Source organism: Oncorhynchus nerka, linkage group LG7, assembly GCF_034236695.1.
Source record: "Oncorhynchus nerka isolate Pitt River linkage group LG7, Oner_Uvic_2.0, whole genome shotgun sequence".
Lineage (NCBI taxonomy): Eukaryota > Metazoa > Chordata > Actinopteri > Salmoniformes > Salmonidae > Oncorhynchus > Oncorhynchus nerka.
Genome location: NC_088402.1, coordinates 42,079,452 through 42,102,163, shown reverse-complemented (window position 1 = coordinate 42,102,163; position 22,712 = coordinate 42,079,452). Strand labels below are relative to the sequence as shown.

The window sequence follows — 22,712 nt, the reverse complement described above, 5'->3', positions numbered from 1 at the left end:
CATTTAACCGTCATTTACGAGATGTGTAAATATTTCATTGTCTTTTGTTTGGAGTGCTTCATGTGAGCAATGAGCACGTGTCTGGTTTCTGTCCTGATAATATTGAGGGAGCCCGCGCACCTGAGCACGCATAGAAATACCTGGCCTGCTGCGAAGAAATGTAGGAAAGTGTTGTTTTTTTTAAACAGCCATTGCGAATGACAATATATTAAAACTATAGTTCCTCACAGTAAGCTATTTGAAAAATCTTTCCTACAATCTCCCACTCAGTAATCCCCAATCTTCAGTGTGAAAGAGCAATGGAAGTTACAGGCCTACTGCTGCATTGGCCTATAGGCTATGAGTTCCATGTGTTCATTTATTTAGCTGCCAATGGATCACGGTGTATAATGGTGTATCAATGTGCCCATATGGTAGAGGCTGGTGAACTTGCATTAGTTTATTTTCAACTTCAAGATTTTTATCATTTTAATTCAGATTTTTAGGATTAACCATGTGACAATGATTTTGAGAAACTAAAAAGTTATTGAAATTAAACTGCTCCACAACAATCACAACTGGCATGCAAAATGGTAGAAATGGTAGGATAAATTGTAAGATTCTCCAAACTTAAAAGTCATGCCCTGCCTATGAAGTCTTTATCAAATAATTGCCTCCAGGTTTCCATGGTGGGATTTTGCCTATAGGCTACTTTGAAGCAAGGTAAGACATGCGCCTCATAATATGAAATAAAACATTCAGGTTTCAATGAATTTAAATATGTTTTCATAATGCATAAAGCCTCCAGTGCACATTATAAAGTGGTGGGTGACGAGCTGAGAGCCTGTTGCCTAAACTTTAATGGTGAATGGGAGGCGTGCATCAATTAACAGTTGAGAAATAAAAATAGTAGCTCCTTTTAATCGTGCACCAAAACTGTTTTTAACACAGGACTTTATTCAGAATTGTTGCCCAATGAATAGGTTGATAAAAGCACGTTCTACTCCAGGAACAACCAGCTGAGGAGCTGCAGGAGCAATCCCGCTCAAAATGGGCTCTGTACGCTGTACGTGTGTGATCGTTGTGTTTGGATAAAGAAGATAAATGATGACTAACGATCTCCTCATTTTGGTTGGCACCAGTTTTATTAATCGGCTTTTAATTGGTTTCTATCGGCCAAAAGCAGATGTGTGTCTGATATGTGATAACCAAATACAAATCCCAACATTGGAACAAAAAACTGAAACCTTGTCGAATGTATCAAAAGGTGTCGTGCCGACGTCTATAAAATAATGTAATCGCGTGCAATTCAAGCTAAGGCACAGGTTCGTGCTCTTTCATTCTTACATCGTGGCTTGCTTGACGAGATGCCTTTGCAGACCTATAGCTGAAACATTCTGGAGCAGAACGTATAGAAAATGCTGCAGATGCGTTATGTAAGCCCTAAATCAACCCGTACAGTCATTAAACACATCACGTGTATCTGTGGTGTCTTTGGGGGTGGAATAACCCGACTGAAACTACTGAGAGACGGAGTGAGCAGTCCCACAATAGAGTGATCATTATGTAGTGTCCTCACCTGTCTGGTTACGACACACTGCTGCCAAGGTCCTTTTGTCAAAAGTGATTGAGTGTCGGTTACCGTGGCAATTATCCAGACTGTTTCTGTGTCGAGTGTGCTTGTTCCATTAGCGACTAGGATTTGGTTGTAAAAAACACTAGTCCGTGCTAAAGGGCATGACTGGGATGATTCATAAGGCATACTACCAGTAAACTTCACCTTTGGGACTGACCCACAAGTTGGAATTACAGTTGAAGTCGGAAGTTTACATACACTTAGGTTGGAGTATTTAAACTAATTTTTCAACCAATCCACACATTTCTTGAAAACAAACTATCGTTTTGGCACGTCGGTTAGAACATCTACTTTGTGCATGACAGAAGTCATTTTCCCAACAATTGTTTACACTTATAATTAATTCACTGTATCACAATTCCAGTGGGTCAGAAGTTTACATACACTAAGTTGACTGTGCCTTTAAACAGCTTGGGAAATGCCAGAAAATGATGTCCTGGCTTTAGAAGCTTCTGATAGGCGAATTGACATCCTTTGAGGCAACTGGAGGTGTACCTGTGGATGTATTTCAAGGCCTACCTTCAAACTCAGTGCCTCTTTGCTTGACATCATGAGAAAATCAAAAGAAATCAGCCAAAACATCAGAAAAACAAATTGTAGACCTCCACAAGCCTGGTTCATTCTTGGGAGCAATTTCCAAACGCCTGAAGGTACCATGTTAATCTGTACAAACAATAGTACGCAAGTATAAAACACCACTCCTAGAGATGAACGTACTTCAGTGCGAAAAGGAAACAGGTACAAAAGTATCTATATCCACAGTAAAATGAGTCCTATATCGACATAACCTGAAAGGCCACTCAGCAAGGAAGATGCCACTGCTCCAAACCGACATAAAAAAGCCAGACTACGGTTTGCAACTGCACATGGGGACAAAGATCGTACTTTTTGGAGAAATGTCCTCTGGTCTGACGGAACAAAAATATAATTGTTTGGCCATAATGACCATCGTTATGTTTGGAGGAAAAAGGGGGTGGCTTGCAAGCCGAAAAACACCAAACCAACCGGGAAGCACGGGGGTGGCAGCATCATGTTGTGGGGTTGCTTTGCTGCAGGAGGGACTGGTGCACTTCTAAAAATAGATGGCCTCATGAGGAAGGAAAATTATGTGGATATATTGAAGCAACATCTCAAGACATCAGTCAGGAAGTTAAGTTTGGTCACAAATGGGTCTTCCAAATGGACAATGACCCCAAGCATACTTCCAAAGTTGTGGCAAAATGGTTTAAGGACAACAAAGTTAAGGTATTGGAGTGGCCATCACAAAGACCTGACCTCAACCCTATGGAGAATTTGTGGGCAGAACTGAAAAAGCGTATGCAAGCAAGGAGGCCTACAAACCTGACTCAGTTACACCAGCTCTGTCAGGAGGAATGGGCCAAAATTCACCCAACTTATTGTGGGAAGCATGTGGAAGGCTATACACAACGTTTGACCCAAGTTAAACAATTATGATCCTAACTGACCTAAGACAGGGAATTTTTACTTGGATTAAATGTCAGTTTAATGTAGTTTAATGTATTTGCCTAAGGTGTATGTAAACTTCTGACTTCAACTCTTATGTGACATTAATGAAAACTACCCATCCAGGTAGCATGAGGGGCATAATTAATCTTGGCACAGGGTTATGTTTTCTTTTCTTGTATGATTTTACGAGTCTCTATCGCACTTCTCCTCCCAGAGATCTATCTGTCGAATCCTGCTTTGGATGCCACACCTCGTCTTTTGTATCTTCATCTCTTGTTTACCTTAAGTTCGACCTCTGTTTATTGGTGGATCAGACAGAGCTGAGTCAAGTCTAGCCCGGGAGAGGAAGAGGGAGGGAGGTGGAGGGGTAACAATGATTAAGTCTTCTCTTTTACCCGCTGTTCCGTTAATCTCTCTTACACAAGTCTGTGCACAGTCTGCACTGATCATGCTGAGCCTACAAGACGTTCTGTAAGCACATTCCCCCCCTGCAGCGCTTGGCTTGAGGTTGACACCTGATCTGCATGGTGGAAGGTGGTGAGGCGTGGGTACATGATGGAACTGACAGCATTCACTCGATTAATCAGAGACACAGAGAGAAAGAGAGAGTGGGGGATGTACTAAACTATTGGTAAAGACTTGAGTAACTGATCTGTCAGTCAACCTTCTGCTCAAGTGCCAGGATTTCACAGTTGCAGGCACTAAAAAGTTAGGTCACTCCGCGGTATTGGCAGAACAATCGCGGCAATGCATTTCCAACGTGCCACTCAAGCTTCTTTGACTGCGATACAGGATTTTTTTAAAACAACTAAAATGTTAGTGCCCACAACTATTCTTAGTGATTTTGCTAGTCACTCACGGAATGACGTTCACTGCCTTCAACGGGGAACGGTTGCTTCCATATCCCGCTCGTCCCTGCTGTTGTGAATTTAGTTGAAAACATCTCTTTGCCGTGTGGACCTACTGTATGCCTGGCATTTCAATCAACGTCACATTTAAGTCAAGTAAAAATTCCCTGTCTTAGGTCAGTTAGGATCACCACTTTATTTTAAGAATGTGAAATGAATAATAGTAGAGAATATGATTTATTTCAGCTTTTATTTCTTTCATCACATTCCCAGTGGGTCAGAAGTTTACATACACTCAATTAGTATTTGGTAACATTGCCTTTAAATTGTTTAACTTGGGTCAAACGTTTTGGTTAGCCTTCCAAATGCTTCCCACAATAAGTTGGGTGAATTTTGGCCCATTCCTCCTGACAGAGCTGGAGTAACACTCAGGTTTGTAGGTCCTCCTTGCTCGCACACAACTTTGGAAGTATGCTTGGGGTCATTGTCCATTTGCGACCAAGCTTTAACTTCCTGACTGATGTCTTGAGATGTTGCTTCAATATATCCACATCATTTTCCTGCCATCTATTTTGTGAAGTGCACCTGTCCCTCCTGCAGCAAAGCACCCCCACAATGTGATGCTGCCTTCCCTGTGCTTCGCGGTTGGGATGGTGTTCTTCGGCTTGCAAGCAAGAGAGAGCTGTCCAAAAGTTGGCTGGTGTTAGCTATTATTTTTTTGCCTCAATCACACTAGACCTGAATCAAACAATGAAACCATCAGCCATACGATTGAAGATTGCTAATCTCACGTTTTTTTTCAGTGCAATGTGAGTTTTTATTAGTCAGTACGGCAATGTAACGTTATTGATCTGTCAAGTTTCCCTAATTCCCTACTTTTCACACTGACACAGTAATAAACAGCTCTAACATTACAGACTTCACTGTCATGGTGCACAGTAGAGGTCTGCATGGACCAATTTCTTCGTCCCGCTCCCGCCCGCAGCTCTCTGTTCGACTCCCACCCGCTACAACTGGTAAAACAAAACAACCGCAGTCCCGCAATGTTATTTTAGGCGTATGTGACACAGCCCACTTGACAGCCATGGTCCCAGCAATTTTGCACCCTATAGGTAATATCAAATGCGCAAAAATAACTGAAGAAATAGTTTAAATTACCAGAGATTCTCACATGGCCCTTATATTAGGATATCTGTATTACTAGGCCAGTGGCGACCCGTAAAATATATACAGTACCAGTCAAAAGTTTGGACACACCTACTCATGTCAGGGCTTTTCTTTATTTTAACTTTCTACATTGTAGAATAATAGTGAAGACATCAAAACTATGAAATAACACATATGGAATCATGTAGTAACCAAAAAAAGTGTTAAACAATATATTTTAGATTCTTCAAAGTAGCCACCCTTTTTTGGTTACATGATTCCATATGTGTTATTTCATAGTTTTGATGTCTTCACTATTATTCTACCATGTAGAAAATAATACAAATTCTTCTCTCTGTGCAGCAAACAGTGGACAAGCCAGATGCTATATTAAGGCAGTCTGAAACCAAAATGTATCAAGGGTTGATAGAGGCGTTTCCCGACTACACAAAACATGTCAAACAAAAATGTGAGGAAGACCTGGTAGAAGCTATTAACGATGATGAATGGATAAAAATACTGTATGTTTGAATGCCCGGCCACGTTCATATAATCTCAGACATAAATTACTGCAGTTTAAGACCATCCATAGAACAAACTATATGCCAGTGAAACTGAAAAACATGCACTCAGAAATATCATTCCTCTGCTGGAGCTGTAAAACCCAAAAGGGGACATACTGTATTTGCAATTGTTATGGTCTGGTGAAGGCTGGCTTGAATTCTGGCAAAGAGTACGTTCTTTTATTTCTGCATGTCTACAGATTCTCCCTTCTCCCTGTTTTTGTTTGCATGGAAATGTTGATCCTGGAGACTTATCAGAAGAAGCTGTGTAACCAAGCATTTATAGTGGCATAAGAAATGCATTGCCATTAATTGGAAGGTTGGTTACCATCCCACAATGTCAAGTTATGTGTCACTAGATTTGATTTATTACAAGACTAAGGTTATACTGGGAAACGTTCATAAGGATTGAATGCCTTGTACGGAGTACAGTATGAGTAAAGGAGTTTGTATTGAAAACATGCCCACGTCAGGGGAGATGCCTATTTAGGCAATTCACCAGAAACTCCAACCATTGTGTTTTGATAGGTCTGTCTTTGCATGTTTGACTCTCTCTCGTACACTCTCCCATCTCCATCCCTCTTCTCTGTTCTTAGTAAAAGAGAGACGGAGGGTTGGAGAGACTCATTCTCATTCTCCATTTCCATGTCCATCTGTCTCTCTCCCTCAATTCTCCTCTCTGTTGGCAGAGGGAAAGCAGGATGAGGCTGTAAAAGCCAACAGTGGGTGGTGAAACACATTTTCCCCAAACACCTGCCTGGCAACACTCACTTGATAAGCCACTTACTTTACCTGCCCTAGTGACATAGCATTGGGGTCAGAGAACCACTGACATTATAGGAAACTGAACTGCCCTTGTGACTTCTGTCTGCATTCTTGCCTGAGATCTAGGCTATGCACAGAAACTATTGCATAAATCATGTATTGATGTCAATGGGAGATTTGCTCAAAAAGACTTGAGCCAGGTTGCCATTATAAATAGTAATTTACTCTTAATTGATCTGCCTGTTTAAATACAATAAATAAAATAAAAACTTCTCACCCATGTGGATCTCATTTTCGGATGTGTATCTCATATTCTGATTTATATTAGGTTTCGGCCTACACATTTGAGGTCAGACAGCCAGTCCCCATTGAGGAGCCTAATCACATGGCTCAGCAGGGTCAATAATAGTCTCAGAGACACAAAGCATCATGAGCTTTACCTGTGGCCCTGACAGGAGGCAAGGCAACTAGATATCCGGACCGGAAAACAAAGAAGGCACACATGCAATGTGCCAACTCTGCAAAACACCCTACAGTTTGCATAGGACAAGTGCCAACATCTCAGTAGAATGCAGCCAGATAAAGCTCGAATGTATACTGTTATGGCATCTTTATCTTCCGAAATCGTCTGAAACCCTAACTCTTCAAAGAGTAATCTTAAATAGTCCCACAGAAACCAGACCCTTTTCGTGAACTAACACTCACACTTGACTTTTGTCCCCACTTACTAGCCGTGAATAGGCTGATAGCTACTTTATTGAGGAAAAATCCTAAATGGTTCAAATGTATTTCCCATCGAGGACGCATTTTGTGGTGTGACATTTATGTGGCATAAACGGTATATGTAAACTGTAAAAATAAGCCATTTGATTGTGAAACCATTTATGTGCCCGTTTCAAAGTTCTGTGGAAGAGGCTGAAAAACTGAAAGAACTCCAATTTTGTATAATGAGTCAACACAATCTCACACTCAATTCGTGCAAATGTGTACATAAGGTATTTCAGCAGATTTCTTGCGTTTTTTGTGTGGCTAAATTTTTGTGAAAATACACACACTTTTGTGCTACTTCATTCATAGAAAAATACACATTTTTGAGCGACTTCATTCATAGGAAAATAGATTTTTGGGAGGCAAACTTTGGAACAATCTTTTGAAAGTTAATGGAGAAATGCATAATGGGCAAAGATGTTCCACACTGCCTTTTTCTTGTGTCGAACATATATGTATGTAAAAAAGCAAATGGGGGCCTCCCGGGTGGCGCAATGATCTAAGGCACTGCTTCGCAGTGCTACGTAGCTGTGCCACTAGAGACTCTGGGTTCAAGTCTAGGCTCTGTCGTAACCGGCCACGACCGGGAGACCTATGGGGCGGCACACAATTGGCCCAGCATTGTCCGGGTTAGGGGAGGGTTTGGCCGGCAGGGATGTCCTTGTCCCATCGCGCACTAGCAACTCCTGTGTCGGGCCGGGTGCAGTGCACGCTGACTTGGTTTCCAGGTGCACAGTGTTTCCTCTGACACATTGGTAGCGTGGCTGGCTTCCGGGTTAAGTGGGCATTGTGTCAAGAAGCAGTGCGGCTTGGTTGGGTTTCGGGGGATGCATGGTTCTCGACCTTTGCCTCTCCCGAGTCCGTACGGGAGTTGCAGCGATGAGACAAGACTGTAACTATCAATTGGATACCACGAAATTGTGGAGAAAAAGGGGTAAAAGTTCAATAATAAATACAAAAAATAAATATATACACAGTTGAAGTCGGAGGTTTACATACACTTAGGTTGGAGTGATTAAAACTCGCTTTTCAACCACTCCACAAATTTCTTGTTAACAAACTATAGTTTTGGCAAGTCGGTTAGGACATCAATTTTGTGCATGAAGTAATTATTCCAACAATTGTTTACAGACAGACTATTTCACTTATAATTCACCGTATCACAATTCCAGTGGGTCAGAAGTTTACATTCACTAAGTTGACTGTGCCTTTAACGTAATTTGGTGCAAAAAGTGCAAATCAATACCAGAACAACAGCAAATGACCTTGTGAAGATGCTGGAGGAAACAGGTACAAAAGTATCTATATCCACAGTAAAACGAGTCCTATATCTACATAACCAGCAAGGACGAAGCCACTGCTCCAAAATCGCCATAAAAAACCCAGACTACTGTTTGCAACTGCACATGGGGACAAAGATCATACTTTTTGGAGAAATGTCCTCTGGTCCGTTGAAACAAAAATAGACCTGTTTGGCCATAATGACCATCGTTATGTTTGGAGGAAAAAGGGGAGGCTTGCAAGCCAAAGATCACCATCCCAATCGTGAAACACGGGGGTGGCAGCATCATGTTGTGGGGGTGCTTTGCTGCAGGAGGGACTGGTGCACTTCACAAAATAGATGGCATCGTGAGGCAGGAAGATTCTGTGGATATATTGAAGCAAAATCTTAAGACATCAGTCAGGAAGTTACATTTTGGTCGCAAATGGGCCTTCCAAATGGACAATGACCCCAAGCATGCGTCCAAAGTTGTGGCAAAATGGCTTAAGGACAACAAAGTCAAGGTATTAGAGTGGCCATCACAAAGCCCTGACCTCAATCCTATAGAAAGTTTGTGGGCAGAACTGAAAAAGCGTGTGCGAGCAAGGAGGCCTACAAACCTGACTCAGTTACACCAGTTCTGTCAGGAGGAATGGGACAAAATTCACCCAACTTATCTTAGGAAGCTTGTGGAAGGCTACCCGAAACATTTGACCCAAGTTAAACAATTTAAAGGCAGTGCTACCAAATACTAATTGAGTGTGTGTAAACTTCTGACCCATTGGGAATGCGATGAAAGAAATAAAAGCTGAAATAAATCACTCTTTACTATTATACTGACAATTCACATTCTTAAAATAAATTGGTGAACCTAACTGACCTAAGAAAGGGAATATTTACTGGGATTAAATGTCAGGAATTGTGAAAAACTGAGTTGAAATGTATTTGGCTAAAGTGTATGTAACCTTCCGACTTCAACTGTATATACAAAACAATATCCCCCAAAATATAATGTGTGTTATAAATGTGTTAACACAATATTGTTAATTAACCAAGTTGTTACTGAAATACATTATTTTTATGGTTTTATGCTCTTTTCGTTTAATACTTTGGGATGCTGGTGCTATGTCGGTTGACAGACTGCAGTAAAAAAAAATGGTATTTGTCTATTTTTTGTGTGGTATCAATCAATGAAGGTGTTTGATTGGGGAATGGGGAAACATTTTCATGATGGGAAATGAATTCATCGATAAATGTGGGGAAACAGAAGACCTGGAAAGGTGCGGTTTAAATTCCCCTGCCACATACGAGCCCTGGTTAGATTTCCTGTTGCAGCTTTCACTGTTTTACGCCACATTGGTGGCAGCGTTGGGATCACGTCCAGCTCACGTCTAGTTATGTGATCTAGTAGTGGGAAGCATTCTGTTTTTACAACATTGTGTTGGGTGTAATTACATTGATATATCTAGTGAACAATGGATAAGCAACAATGGGCGTGATGCATAGACATTCTTACTGCAGGTGTGATCAAGCCTTTACATCAAAGTTGCCTGAGGATGAATGGAAAGTGCTATGCCCAGACCAGTTATTCAGAAGAAAAACCTCTGACTAGACATTTACATAAGTTAACTTACCAGTGTGGACCCAAAACAAACACGTTCTACACATTGACAAAGGACCTGTTTAAAGTGTTATTACAAACATGGTGTTCTTCTGTTACTGAAGCATATACAGCTAATAACCTGACAATGATCCACATCAGATGGGTGTGGATCACCCATATGCCCGCCTGAGTGGCGCAGCGGTCTAAGGCACTGCATCTCAGTGCAAGACGCGTTACTGCAGTCCCTGGTTCAAATACGGGGCTGCATCACATCTGGCTGTGATTGGGAATCCCATAGGGTGGCGCACATTTGGCACAGCCAAGACAAGAGTTGGCTATAACATGAGTACAAACAAAGGGAGTGTGTGTATAAGTGTGCGTGTGTGTGTATTTTTGGTGTGTATTATAATTTCCCATCATAAAAATGTATCCTCATTCCCCCATTCCCCAATCATTATGAAAGAAATTGTATCATGTACATGAAAAAGTGGATCCTTGTATTAAATGCATTATGAAGAAAATGTTGTAATGTAGGGTCCCCGAAATATGAAATACATTATCAAGAAAATGGTGTAGGCCTACTGTTGCCTATGCAGAAAAATGGCTTTTGACTACAAGTGCACCAGTATCCCAAAGTATTAAGCGAAAACAAGCATAAAAAAACAGTATTTGCATTAATAAACCAAAAAAACAGTATAATGCTGCTGTTATATTATAATTATTTCAGGTGACAACCTGAACAATATTGGTTTGTTAAGTTTTTTTTATATATATAAATAAATGTGGGACATAAAATAAGGCAGTGTAGAACAACATTGGCCATCATGCAATGGGCACCTGAATAACTTTCAAAAGATCGTTTCCAAAATGTCCCCCCCAAAAGAAATGTATTTACCTGTCAATTAAATCGCACAAATATGTGTGTCTTTTCACACAAATTAAGCTTCACAAAAACACACAAAATCTGCTGAAATACTTTTTGGAGTGTGAGACTGTTGAATGTGTTTAGCGTGCGATCCAAGCCTTGAGGACCATAGAGTGAATGATTGTGTGTGCGCTCACACATGCATGTGCATTCATGTCGTGCATGCCTGCGTGAATATGTGTGTTGGCATGAAACAACTTGCTGATCAGGACCCATCCTGAAAGCTATTATCATCAAGAGGCACACTGCAAAACATTGGCTTAACCCACTCACCTTGTAACCACAGCAACCCGAGCCACACAAGGAGTCACTTCTTTATTTCTAGAAGTTCTTATGAAGTCAGCTCCCTCTTTTAGTGTCACCTGTATTCTTGTGTACTACTGTATTTATTAGAGACCTGAAGATGTGTATTATGGCAAGAGAGAATGCAGATGGAGAAGAACTATCTACATGAGAGGGGAGAACAGATATTGTACATACTGTAAACTGATCTTATGTATATGGCCATGGAACGTCACCCTAGACTCATTTCACTGCTCTCTCACACACCCTTTCGTTCAGCGAGGGCATCGGCATCACTGTGGTGGAACTCATTCAATGAAAGGTAAAAAAATCAAAAATCAAATCGAAACTCATCTGTATTCCAGAACTTCTATATAAACTAAGGCTCAAATGCTTAGTAGGCATCCTGCATACCCAGGCTGAATTCCATTTCCCCTCCTCCTGTATTCTTCTCCTCTCACACCGTGTTCCCACAATCTCTCGCTAAGCATTATTTAAAAAATGAATGAAGCCAATGCTGAAATACAAGTCCCAGACAAATACAAGCGAATCCTAGTAAATGCCTCCATTTCCCTTACTCTAGACCCTGTCCCATTAGTCTTTTCCATGACTTACATCACACCCCCTTTACCATCCCCATGATCCGAGTTTTCACGCAATCTCTTACTGAAATATTCTCCCTTCTCAAACCTTCCATCGAAATCAATGCTAAAAAAGAAATCCCCAGGTCAGTACTCACATAGGCGTCAGGGAAAGCCCTGTACTTGGGCACCAGGTTCTTCTCAGCCTCTGGACTGAAGTGAGATCCTCCATCGGGGGACCCTGCATGGGGGGATCCCATGTTGAACAGTGGTGAGTTCAGGCCTTCGTTACTGAAGTTCCTCTGCAGACCCAGACCAATAGAGCCCACAGAGGCCGTGTTGCCATTGGAACCCATACCACCCAGCCCCGGGCTGAGCTTTAATGCGGACTCATTAGCATTGGCGAAAGACCTGTAGATGTCCAGAGGTGAGCTTGTGGGACTGAGAAGGCCTTCTCGGGTAGAGGTGAAGCTAGGGAGGGGAGGGGGCCTGATCATTCGACAGTTGGTGTCTGTGTTGTTTCCGGTTAAGGAGTCAGACATCCGGGAGGAGAAACGCTCGTAGCGGAAGTGGGTTGAAGGATCAGTTCCTGTTCCAGTTTGGGTTCCAACTCCAGATTTGAATCCAAGTCTGCTCCCAGACACATCAGCCATGCCCATACCAGGCCCTGAGCTCATGTGGTCCTGGTTAGGCCCTATGTCCGGTAGGGAGCCCGTAAGGAACAGAGAGGGCCGCTGGCCTGGGCTATGGGCCTTGCCGTTCTCCTGTGGTTGATCAATCGATGCTGAACGATAGCTAGAGTAGAGGAGGGATCTGTCCAGGCGCGAGGGGTTTGGAGACTGGTTGCTGCTCCCTCCATTTAGCAGGGGGACGGCGAGTGCTCTGGGGAAGAGTCACTGCCCAAGGAGCTCTTCCTCATGACGATGCTGCTAAGAGCCGAGGCTCGGAGTGGGAGGTTGAGGCCTCCACGGTTCCATTGGTGGTCTCCAGCCTGTTGCTCCTGTTGCTGCTGCTGTTGAAGCTTCATCAACTCCAGAGGGGAATGCATCTCCTTGGGGGCACTCCAGTTGAGGCCAAGGTCTGCGGGCAGGTTGTAGCGGCTGTTGGGGCCCTCCAGCAGAGACCCAGGGGGCACCTGGGGAGATTTGGTATTGGTGGGGCTGGAGCTGGGGGTGTCCTCCTCGATGGAGGGCAGGGAGGAGATGATGGAGGGGGCGGTGGTCCCACGCAGCCTCCTCTGCCTCTGGGGAAGGTTAGGGTTCATGCTCTTCAGGGTGTCCACCAGGCTCTCTATGTCGCAGTGATAGGGGGAGCCCGGCTCAGAGGTCACGGGAGAGGAAGAGGGGGAAGGGTCCGAGGAGGAGGGGGAAGGGAGCAGATCCACGCGGGTGGCCTTGTACTGTCTGGAGTAGGAGTCACTGCTGCCTCTGCTGTAGTCCACGTTGTCAATGGTCTGACCCGCCGAGGAGAAGTTTGAGACTGGGAGTGATTGCAAGTCACAGCCTGACTTTATCTTCCTTGCCATGGACTCTCCCTCCCTCCCCTCTTGCTCTACCTCTCTCTCTCTCTGTCCTGCAGGTGCAGTGGCTAGCTCCTCCTCCCACACCCTCCTACTCCCCCTGCCTGTTCCTGCCTCTGGCTCGCTACTCTCCCGGGTCAACTGAACTTCGCTCCTGTCACTCAACCAGCGGCCGTTGCCAGGGGAACGGGGTGTCTCTGAGGAGAGGGAGGACAAGCCAGGTTCTTGGAATGGCGGCCCGAGAGAGGTGAGTTGTCGTGTGTACACAGAGAGGGAAGAGTAGTGTCCATCGTATGTGGACACTCTTGACTCATCTGACTGAGAGTCAGAGCGCCAGGTCTCCCCTTTGGGTTCGAAAGTAGTTTGCACCCCCTCGTACAGGTTCCTCCATTTGTATTCTGGTGCGACTGGACCTAGGTCACTTTCAGTTCTATTCGGTTCGTTGATCGTGCATTCTCTGTAGTCCACACTGTCTTCAGTGTGGTCTGTGGTGTCATTGTCAGTGACCAGGGAAACTTTGCGGAAGCCCTGTTTTGATTTGTCCATGCCCTTGTGGGTGGGAGAGGGTCTTAGAGTGAGAGTGGAACTGTATGACTTCATCTCGCTGTCTGACTCCAGATCAGCCACTATCTGCTGAATTTCTGAATCGGAGTCCTCAGAGTTTCCTAAAGCTGTACTGTTAACAGCTGAAGCATCCAGAGACCTAACAGGTAGAAGACAAACAGACAGAATGACACATACGTTAATAATTGTCATTGACCAACCATGGAAGTGTGTTAAGGACTGTTTTGTCAAGAAGTGGTGATTATCTAGACGAGCTATGCAAATTATAGAGGTGAACTTTAGGTATGCAGAATTGGGTGTATTGAATTGGGTGTATTGAAATGGGTGTATTGGCTTGAATTATGCAGAATTGGGTGTATTGAAATGGGTGTATTGAAATGGGTGTATTGGATTGAATTATGCAGAATTGGGTGTATTGAAATGGGTGTATTGGATTGAATTATGCAGAATTGGGTGTATTGAAATGGGTGTATTGAAATGGGTGTATTGAATTGAATTATGCAGAATTGGGTGTACTGTAAAAAGTGTTAAGAGAAGCTAGGCTACATGCTTAACAGTTGCATTCACTGTGGTGGGCCAATTTATATTTTCTTCCTAAAACGTACAGTGAGGCACACAGAATTTCTATAATGTCAACAGCTCCACAGACTCTTTCCGTTCCTATAGGCCTACACACATTGCAACAATGTGGTTTAAAACAGAGATTTTAGCTTGTGTTTGCAATGTTCCATGAAGAGTTGATGAAAGCTAAAAAGGTTACTTTAAAAAGTCAACAGGTTTCAAATGATACCATGCCCAACCCACTGTCGTGATGCTGCTGTCGATTTAACTCTGTTAAATCACTTTTGAGCTTGAACGTCACAGGTTAACTATCAGGCAATGTTGAAATGACTTTGAAATGAATCACCATTTTTCCTCTCCTCCAAATGGGCCAAAGAACTCCAGACAAAGTGTTGTTGAATCCCAGTACTATTCCACACGTGTCAAATAACATTTCACAGCTAATTACTGTTATGTTAAAGCTCTTTGCGTTGGGGGAACTTTCAGGCAGTGACATTAACCAAAGTGCCCTACCTACTCTTCACGGAAGGGGCGGGTGGTTTCCAGGAGCAACGGAGAAGGTCATAAGATCAAACAATAGCAATGTGCTGCGATTAACCTAATCACACACCTGTTGGGCATACAACCGGAGTTCTCTCATATGTCAAATCCAAACACACAGATATCAGACGTGTATTCCTCATAGGTCACTGTTGCATACTTACTACGTTTGTCGGTATGACTAATAAATGGTCTTTTAGCAGCCTCGGTATCCCTTTAATTGGATAGTCCATCTGTAGATGCTCTACAGACTAGTCATTAACATTTCAACTAATTATCTACTAACCCTAACCTTTATCCTAACCCTAAAATCAACCCTACCCTAACCCTTATTCTAAACCTAACCGTAACCGTAACCTTAGCCAGCAGTCGCTTATCAACAGATAGTTTGTTGATAGTATGACCATGTACGAGAGCACCTACAGATGGACTATCCAAATAAAGTGTGACCGACGCTTTTATCCCAAAGAGACTTACAGAAACGTCAGCATTGACGGCGACACGTGTGTTCAGCATGTGGTCCACGTGGGAATTGAAACTACGACCCTGATGTTGCCAGCACCATGCTCTAATCCAGTGGTTTTTAAACCCATCCAGAAACCTAACCATTTTGTTGTAGCCCTGAACCAACTCGAGTGTTTTGTCAATCCTGGCCCTGTGGACCCAAAGGGGTGCACATTTAAGTTTTCTCCCTAGCACTCACACACTGCACTCACACACTGCCCTCACACACTGCACTCACACACTGCACTCACACACTGCACTCACACACTGCACTCACACACTGCACTCACACACTGCACTCACACACTGCACTCAACTCCTCAACAAGCCTTTGACTTGAATCAGGTGTGCGAGTGCTGGGGCAAAAACAAAAATGTGCACCCATTTGGGTCACCAGGAAACAGGATTTAGAAGCACGGAACTAGCTCACCTGATTCAGATAGTCAAGGGCTTGATAAATAGTTGACAAGTTGAACCAGGTTTGCCAGCCCTGGAATAGTTCAAATACATGGAACGGATTAGTGTCCCAGAGGAGAGGTTAGAAAACCCCTGCTCTAACATGGTGTTTCCCTAACTCTGTCCTGGGACTCCCCTGGGACTCCCCTGGATGCACATTCAGGTTTTTTTTAAACAAACTAGCACTACACAGCTGATTCAAATAACCAACTCATCATCATCAAGCTTTGATGATTTGAATCCGCCGTGTAGTGCTAGGACAAAAACCAAAACATGCACTCATGGGGGACCCCAGGACCGAGTAAGGGAAAACTTGCTCTGACCCACTGAACCATTAGAACCACTGACCACGTTTACATGTGCACAGTATTCCGGATAGTAGCTCAAATCCCGCTTAAATTCTTATTCGGAATAAGAATAATGCATGCACCTTTGATATCCCGCTCATGAGTATCCCTGTGTCCATGAATAAACATTCCTCATTAAGTATGTGGGTTAAATGGAATAGTAAGTGAAATATGGACACAGACTGCAGGCCTATAACATTTCACATGTAGATCATTATAATATGAATTCCTGCAGAATTATGCATTTTTTGCAGTGATATTATAAAACATATGTTAATTTTGTCTAGGGAATAGGAGTGGAGAAATATGATTTCTTTCTTTCAGCATCTCTTAAAACCTCTACGGGATCGGCATCTCCATACCGGGACGGTTGTTGCTAACGTGTGCTAATGTGTCTACAATGACGTTGTCAGTAACATCCAACAATCCAGGACATAGACATGTCTTACATGAGCAGAAAGTTTCAATTATTGTTAATCTAGCTGCACTGTCCAATTTACAGTAGCTATTACAGTGAAAAAAGACCATGCTATTGTTTGAGGAGACTGAACAACAACAAAAACACTTTATCACGGCCACTGGTTTGATACATTCACCTCTGAAGGTAAATAATGTACTTACATTCAGTAATCTTGCTCTGATTTGTCATCCTGAGGGTCCCAGAGATAAAAATGTAGCACAGTTTTGTTTGATAAAATAAATTGTTATATTCAAATGTAGGAACTGGGTTCTAAAGTCTGAATCCCTGCTGTTTCTGGCAGTACCCAAGTAATCATCAATTCTGAGCCCAGCTGCACGTGACCGGATCGCCAAGAGTAAAGTATAGTAAATTAATTATAGTAGGCAAAATGATTATGGTGGATCGAACTGCGCAGGTAGCCAACTTTTTGAAGTGATTTGTTTGACAATCAGATGAAAACATCATCACACAACACCCATGATATGCGAAACTGAGCCTGAGCACACCGCAAAAATAACAGTAAACGGAACAGGACGTTTACATGCCACAGTATCCCGTCTTAGATCAGCATAGCCCAGGCATCATATCCTGGTTTCTCATAACCTGGGATACAAGCTTTTTCCAGTTATTGTAAACGGGATATGATGTTTATATGCGTCAACTCAAAAATAGAATACTTGAGTATCCCAAATAATAACGGCATATTGGTGTGCATGTAAACACGGTCACTGACTCAAGATTAGACGAAGCAGAAGCCTTTTCATTTAGCGGTCAACAAAAAGTAGTCGGTCTGTTCAAACACGCAAGGTCTCTCACCAGGGACAGTTACAACTAGACTGATTCGTCATAAAGTGCACAATGTGCAAACTACTAGAGCTCTCAGACTCAACTCTGGACCTCGAAGCCAGTTTCAATGCATTTCTTTCCCCATTGTCACCCCGTCTAGTCAGAGACTGATTTAGAACTGGGACAGACACCAGACGTGTGCAATTAATTATCAGGAAGAACAGAAAACCAGCAGGCTTTGGACTTTGTAGGGTAAGAGTTGAATACTCCTGTACTAGAGAGACAAGTGGAGTGACTACACAGACGTAAGCATCCAAGCTAAACTCCAAAAAAAAGAAACGGACCCTTTTCAGGGCCCTTTCAAAGATCATTCTTAAAACTTCAAATTACTTCACAGATCTTCATGGTAAAGGTTTTAAAACACTGTTTCCCACGCTTGTTCAATGAACCATAAACAATTAATGAACATGCACCTATGGAACGGTCGTTAAGACACTAACAGCTTACAGACGGTAGGCAATTAAGGTCGCAGTTATGAAAAGAGGCCTTTCTACTGACTCTGAAAAACACCAAAAGAAAGATGCCCAGGGTCCCTGCTCATCTGCGTGAACGTGCCTTAGGCATGTTGCAAGGAGGCATGAGGACTGCAGATGTGGCCCGGGCAATAAATTGCAATGTCCGTACTGTGAGACGCCTAAGACAGCGCTACAGGGAGACAGGACGGACAGCTGATCGTCCTCACAGTGGCAGACCACGTTGTAATAACACCTGCACAGGATCGGTACATCCGAACATCACACCTGCGGGACAGGTACAGGATGGCAACAACAACTGCAAAAAGTGCAAAAAGTGCTCTTCACTGACGAGTCGTGGTTTTGTCTCACCAGGGGTGATGGTCGGATTCGTGTTTATCGTCGAAGTAATGAGCGTTACACAGAGGCCTGTACTCTGGAGGGGGATCGATTTGGAGGTGGAGGGTCCGTCACAGTCTGGGGCGGTGTGTCACAGCATCATCGGACTGAGCTTGTTGTCATTGCAGGCAATCTCAACGCTGTGCGTTACAGGGAAGACACCCTCCTCCCTCATGTGGTACACTTCCTGCAGGCTCATCCTGACATGACCTTTCAGCATGACACTGCCACCAGCCATACTGCTCATTCTGTGTGTGATTTCCTGCAAGACAGGAATGTCAGTCCCAGCAATCCCATTGAGCGCGTCTGGTACCTGTTGGATGGGAGGGTGAGGGCTAGGGCCATTGCCCCCAGAAATGTCTGGAAACTTGCAGGTGCCTTGGTGGAAGAGTGGGGTAACAAGAACTGGCAAATCTGGTGTAGTCCATGAGGAGGAGATGCACTGCAGTACTTAATGCAGCTGGTGGCCACACCAGATACTGACTGTTGCTTTAGATTTTGACCCCCCCTTTGTTCAGGGACACATTATTCAATTTCTGTTAGTCACATGTCTGTGGAACCTGTTCAGTTTATGTCTCAGTTGTTGAATCTTATGTTCATACAAATATTTACACATGTTAAGTTGGCTGAAAATAAACGCAGTTGACAGTGAGAGGACGCTTCCTTTTTTGCTGAGTTTATGTCTTACAGACTAAACAGCAGTCCTTTTGTGAACCGACAACCAATGTTTACCTACAGTAAATGGAGTTCATCTATCCTCACAACTCCTCCTTCATTTCATACTGCCACTCTGTAGCAGTGTTTTTTTCCCCAAAACTATTTCAAACTTCTCTCCGGTGTGTGTCTTGGTACTTCTCCATCCCTCCGTTTCAGCAGGTAACTCAGCTCATCACCACACCTGCACCCCGGGGAAGACAGAAGGGCTTAATAGCTACCACATACCACTGCAGCTCTCTGCTGGAACATGAAGTTGTATAGAGCAACTGCCCCTAAAAAGCAACTTTTAGTTTTTTTTAAATGGCTGATGTGGCATCGAGTCCGACATTTACTCTAGTGTCAAAATTGACTACAAAATGTAAATAGGATCATTTTGGTCATGAAGTCAGTCTATTCCAAAACAAAGATAGAAAAAAACAGAATGTCATGGAATCAAGGGTACCGTAACAGTTATCCGTGGGTTGGGATTCATTTTAATCCTGCCCACAGCTGGCAGCACCCAAGTAATCAATTCCGAGCGCAGCTGCATGCGAACCGGTGGTAATGCCCATGGTCAATTTGGTTTGACATTCGATATCCCTACGGGGATAGTTAGGGACCATCAGAAAATTACACAACATACACAGGACTATACTTTAAAAGGTCAATCGCTCCACATTACAATGACTTAACCTCAAACCAACTATACATTGTAGAAATTAATATACAAATATTGAAAGCATATAATGAGATGTGCAACATGAAAATATTGTCCCATTTACAATGTGTAATTTATTGACGGTCCCTAACTATCCCCAGAGATAGGCTATCCAAAGTCAATCCAACTTTGCCACAGTTCCACACCACCCGGCTGAAGCTAATGTATGTAATCACCTGAGAACACATACAAGTGACACCCACATCAAACCACACCCCGAAATCAACTCACGTTTGAATTCAATCACGGCTGCTAGCATTTTTTATTGAACCAAATCTAAAATGAGGCCAAATTAGGAAGGCCATATAGATTTCAGACCACACCAAACTCACAATCATCTGCTTCAACATGAAAAATTGGAAATTCACGCATATGCAGACACACCTGTGCTGACGGCGTGGTGCCAGGAAAATAATTTATCCCTCAACGATAAAAAAAGGAAGGATCGTATTGTGAACTACAGGAGACAGAAGAGGGAGTACACCCCATCCTCTTCGAAGGGGGACACAGTGGAGGGGTCAAAAGCTTCAAGTTCCTCGGCCTGCACATCACTGAGGACCTAAAATGGTCTCACCTAACTGACATTGTGGTGAATAAGGTGCAATAGCGCCTTTACAACCTCAGATGGCTAGAAATCTATTTGGCATGGCCCCTAAGACCCTCACGGACTTCTACAGATGCACTATTGAGAGGATTCTGTCGGGCTACGTCACTGCTTGGTACGGCAACTGCTCCGTCCTCAACCACATGACTCTCCAGAGGGTGACGAGGACAGCCCAACGCATCAGAGGTCACGCTGCCTGCCCTCCAGGACATGTACAGCAGCCGGTGTCAAGGCCAAGAAGATCATTAAGGTCCTCAGTCACCCGAGCCACGGACTGTTCACTCTGTTCCCGTCAGTCCAGTCCAGGTGCATCAGAGCTAAGACCAAGAGACTAAAAAACAGCTTCTATCACCAGGCCATAAGACTGTTGAACCATTCCTGATTTCTTACGATTTTGTCTTATTTTTTTCTTTCCATTCAATTTTTTAAATATTTTTACATTTGACTGCATTGTTAGGAGTAACATAAGCATTTTGCTGCACTGCTATAATACTTGCTAAGCTGTGTACACAACCAATAAACTGATTTGATTTGGATCATGTTCCAATCGCAAATTTGGGGACCATTCTTTAAAAAAGCTATTTTGAACTTGTTTTTCCTCTATGTCGTCTGAAGGCGGAGGAGGGCTTTGCAGTCTAAAGAAGACAACGAACACACACACACACGCTTTGCATGTTCTTACATTTGAATAGCAGTGCATCAATCACGAAGAGATTTTCTCAGGCTTAACAACTGAAATTCAGCGACATTCCAACAGCGAAATGTTCTGCAGGTATTTATTTTCCTACGGCAGTATTTGTACCCTGGCAGCACCTGTGGATGTTTTTTTGTTGTTCAATGTACTACAGTATTTTTGAATTGGGGCCTGCCTGTGTGCCTCCACATTCCACACAGGTCTCTCCATTCTCACAGAAACCAGCTCTGGGAACTCATCTGGTTGGTACCACGTGTACATCTGATACCAGGTGTACCAGGTTTACACGCAGAGAGCCAACGCAACTTTCGGTGTGACCTGACAGGCTGACCGCTTCAGAGGACAGAGCGGCTCCATCCACTGAGCTCATTAGGTTCTTAGTCGTGTCGACATGTGAAACGACCACCACTGTAGCTCAACATACTGGGATCAGGGTGTATAGTTCCCGTAAGATAATTCATTTTGCTGGCACTACAGATATTCTGGATCTGTAGATCTTCACTTATTAAAGATGCTCCAGTATGTTGGCGACTGAGAAAGTATTTTTGAAACCTCCCGCTTTGGCCAGGATGTGTCAATATGCATGTGCGTCCTACACAATCTATGAGCGGATTTCCTGTCTTACCTCATTAAGCCATGAAATCCCTCGTTCGAAAGCAACTGCTTTGAATATTATAGAAAATCCAAGTAGATTCGGTAAACAAAGAATGGAGGGCACCAACGACGGCACCAGATGATGACATCGGGAAACATTTGACCCTTCCAATCCAGGGCGGCCTCCGAGTTATTACCCTACATGTCATCATCGTCACCTGCTGAGGAGGGCGGAAGGAGAGATAAAGACTGATTGACAACTTTTAGAACCCTCTTAACATAAGACCACCCGTTGTCATTCCCATTGTCATTCCTTGCGTTCCCAGCTGTGTTGGTCTTTGTGAGTGACGGAAACAGAGGTGACATTAACAGAGAGGACGGAAATGGAATGGACCACCTGCGGTAAACACTGAAGCCAGTGTCAAGAGTTACCTCCAGTCTCCACCCCACCGACAATACGATAGCCATGTAATATTCGGCCTCGGGACAGATAAGGGTTAGGCCTTAGTTTAGCTTTCACCTAGCATTAACATGCCTGTCCATCAGAGCTCACATCACATAAAAGAGGAGGCGGAGGTTTCATCATGACTACGACAGGACTTCCTAGGTCATACCAGAGATGTTGTTGGACAGAGTGCAATTTGCCTGATTGAAGCGGAGGCTAGCGAACCATTTTGTGTCCTGTGTGACTTTCTAGTCTAGTCTTTCTATTTCCCCCCCGTGCATATAGAGATATCTCTAAGTGATATTGTAATAACTAAACCACTGTGTTCTTGACTTTACTATATGTATTTGCCGCCATCTTGTGGGGGCAGCAGGAGACAACAGCTGCTATTGGGAAAGAAAATAACATATGGACATCACTGTACTCTCTGTTTTCATGTTTTCAGAGGAACTGAAAACAGTGTGGCTTGGATATATAATCTTTACTGTG

At 43.4% G+C, this 22,712-nt stretch overlaps 2 protein-coding genes across 2 annotated transcripts in view; both read right to left on the bottom strand.

Moving 5' to 3' along the window:
• The window catches only part of LOC115131706 (beta/gamma crystallin domain-containing protein 2-like), a 37,644-nt gene extending 24,956 nt beyond the window's left edge, over positions 1-12,688 (bottom strand). The window contains exon 1 of the mRNA XM_029663643.2: positions 11,983-12,688. Coding sequence (XP_029519503.2) covers positions 11,983-12,501 — 519 coding nt within the window. The 5' untranslated portion in view covers positions 12,502-12,688. The remainder of the gene's footprint in view (positions 1-11,982) is intronic.
• Positions 12,684-22,712, bottom strand: part of LOC135572491 (uncharacterized) — a 54,938-nt gene continuing 44,909 nt past the window's right edge. The window contains exon 4 of the mRNA XM_065020523.1: positions 12,684-14,046. Within this exon, the coding sequence (XP_064876595.1) occupies positions 12,684-14,046 (1,363 nt within the window). The remainder of the gene's footprint in view (positions 14,047-22,712) is intronic.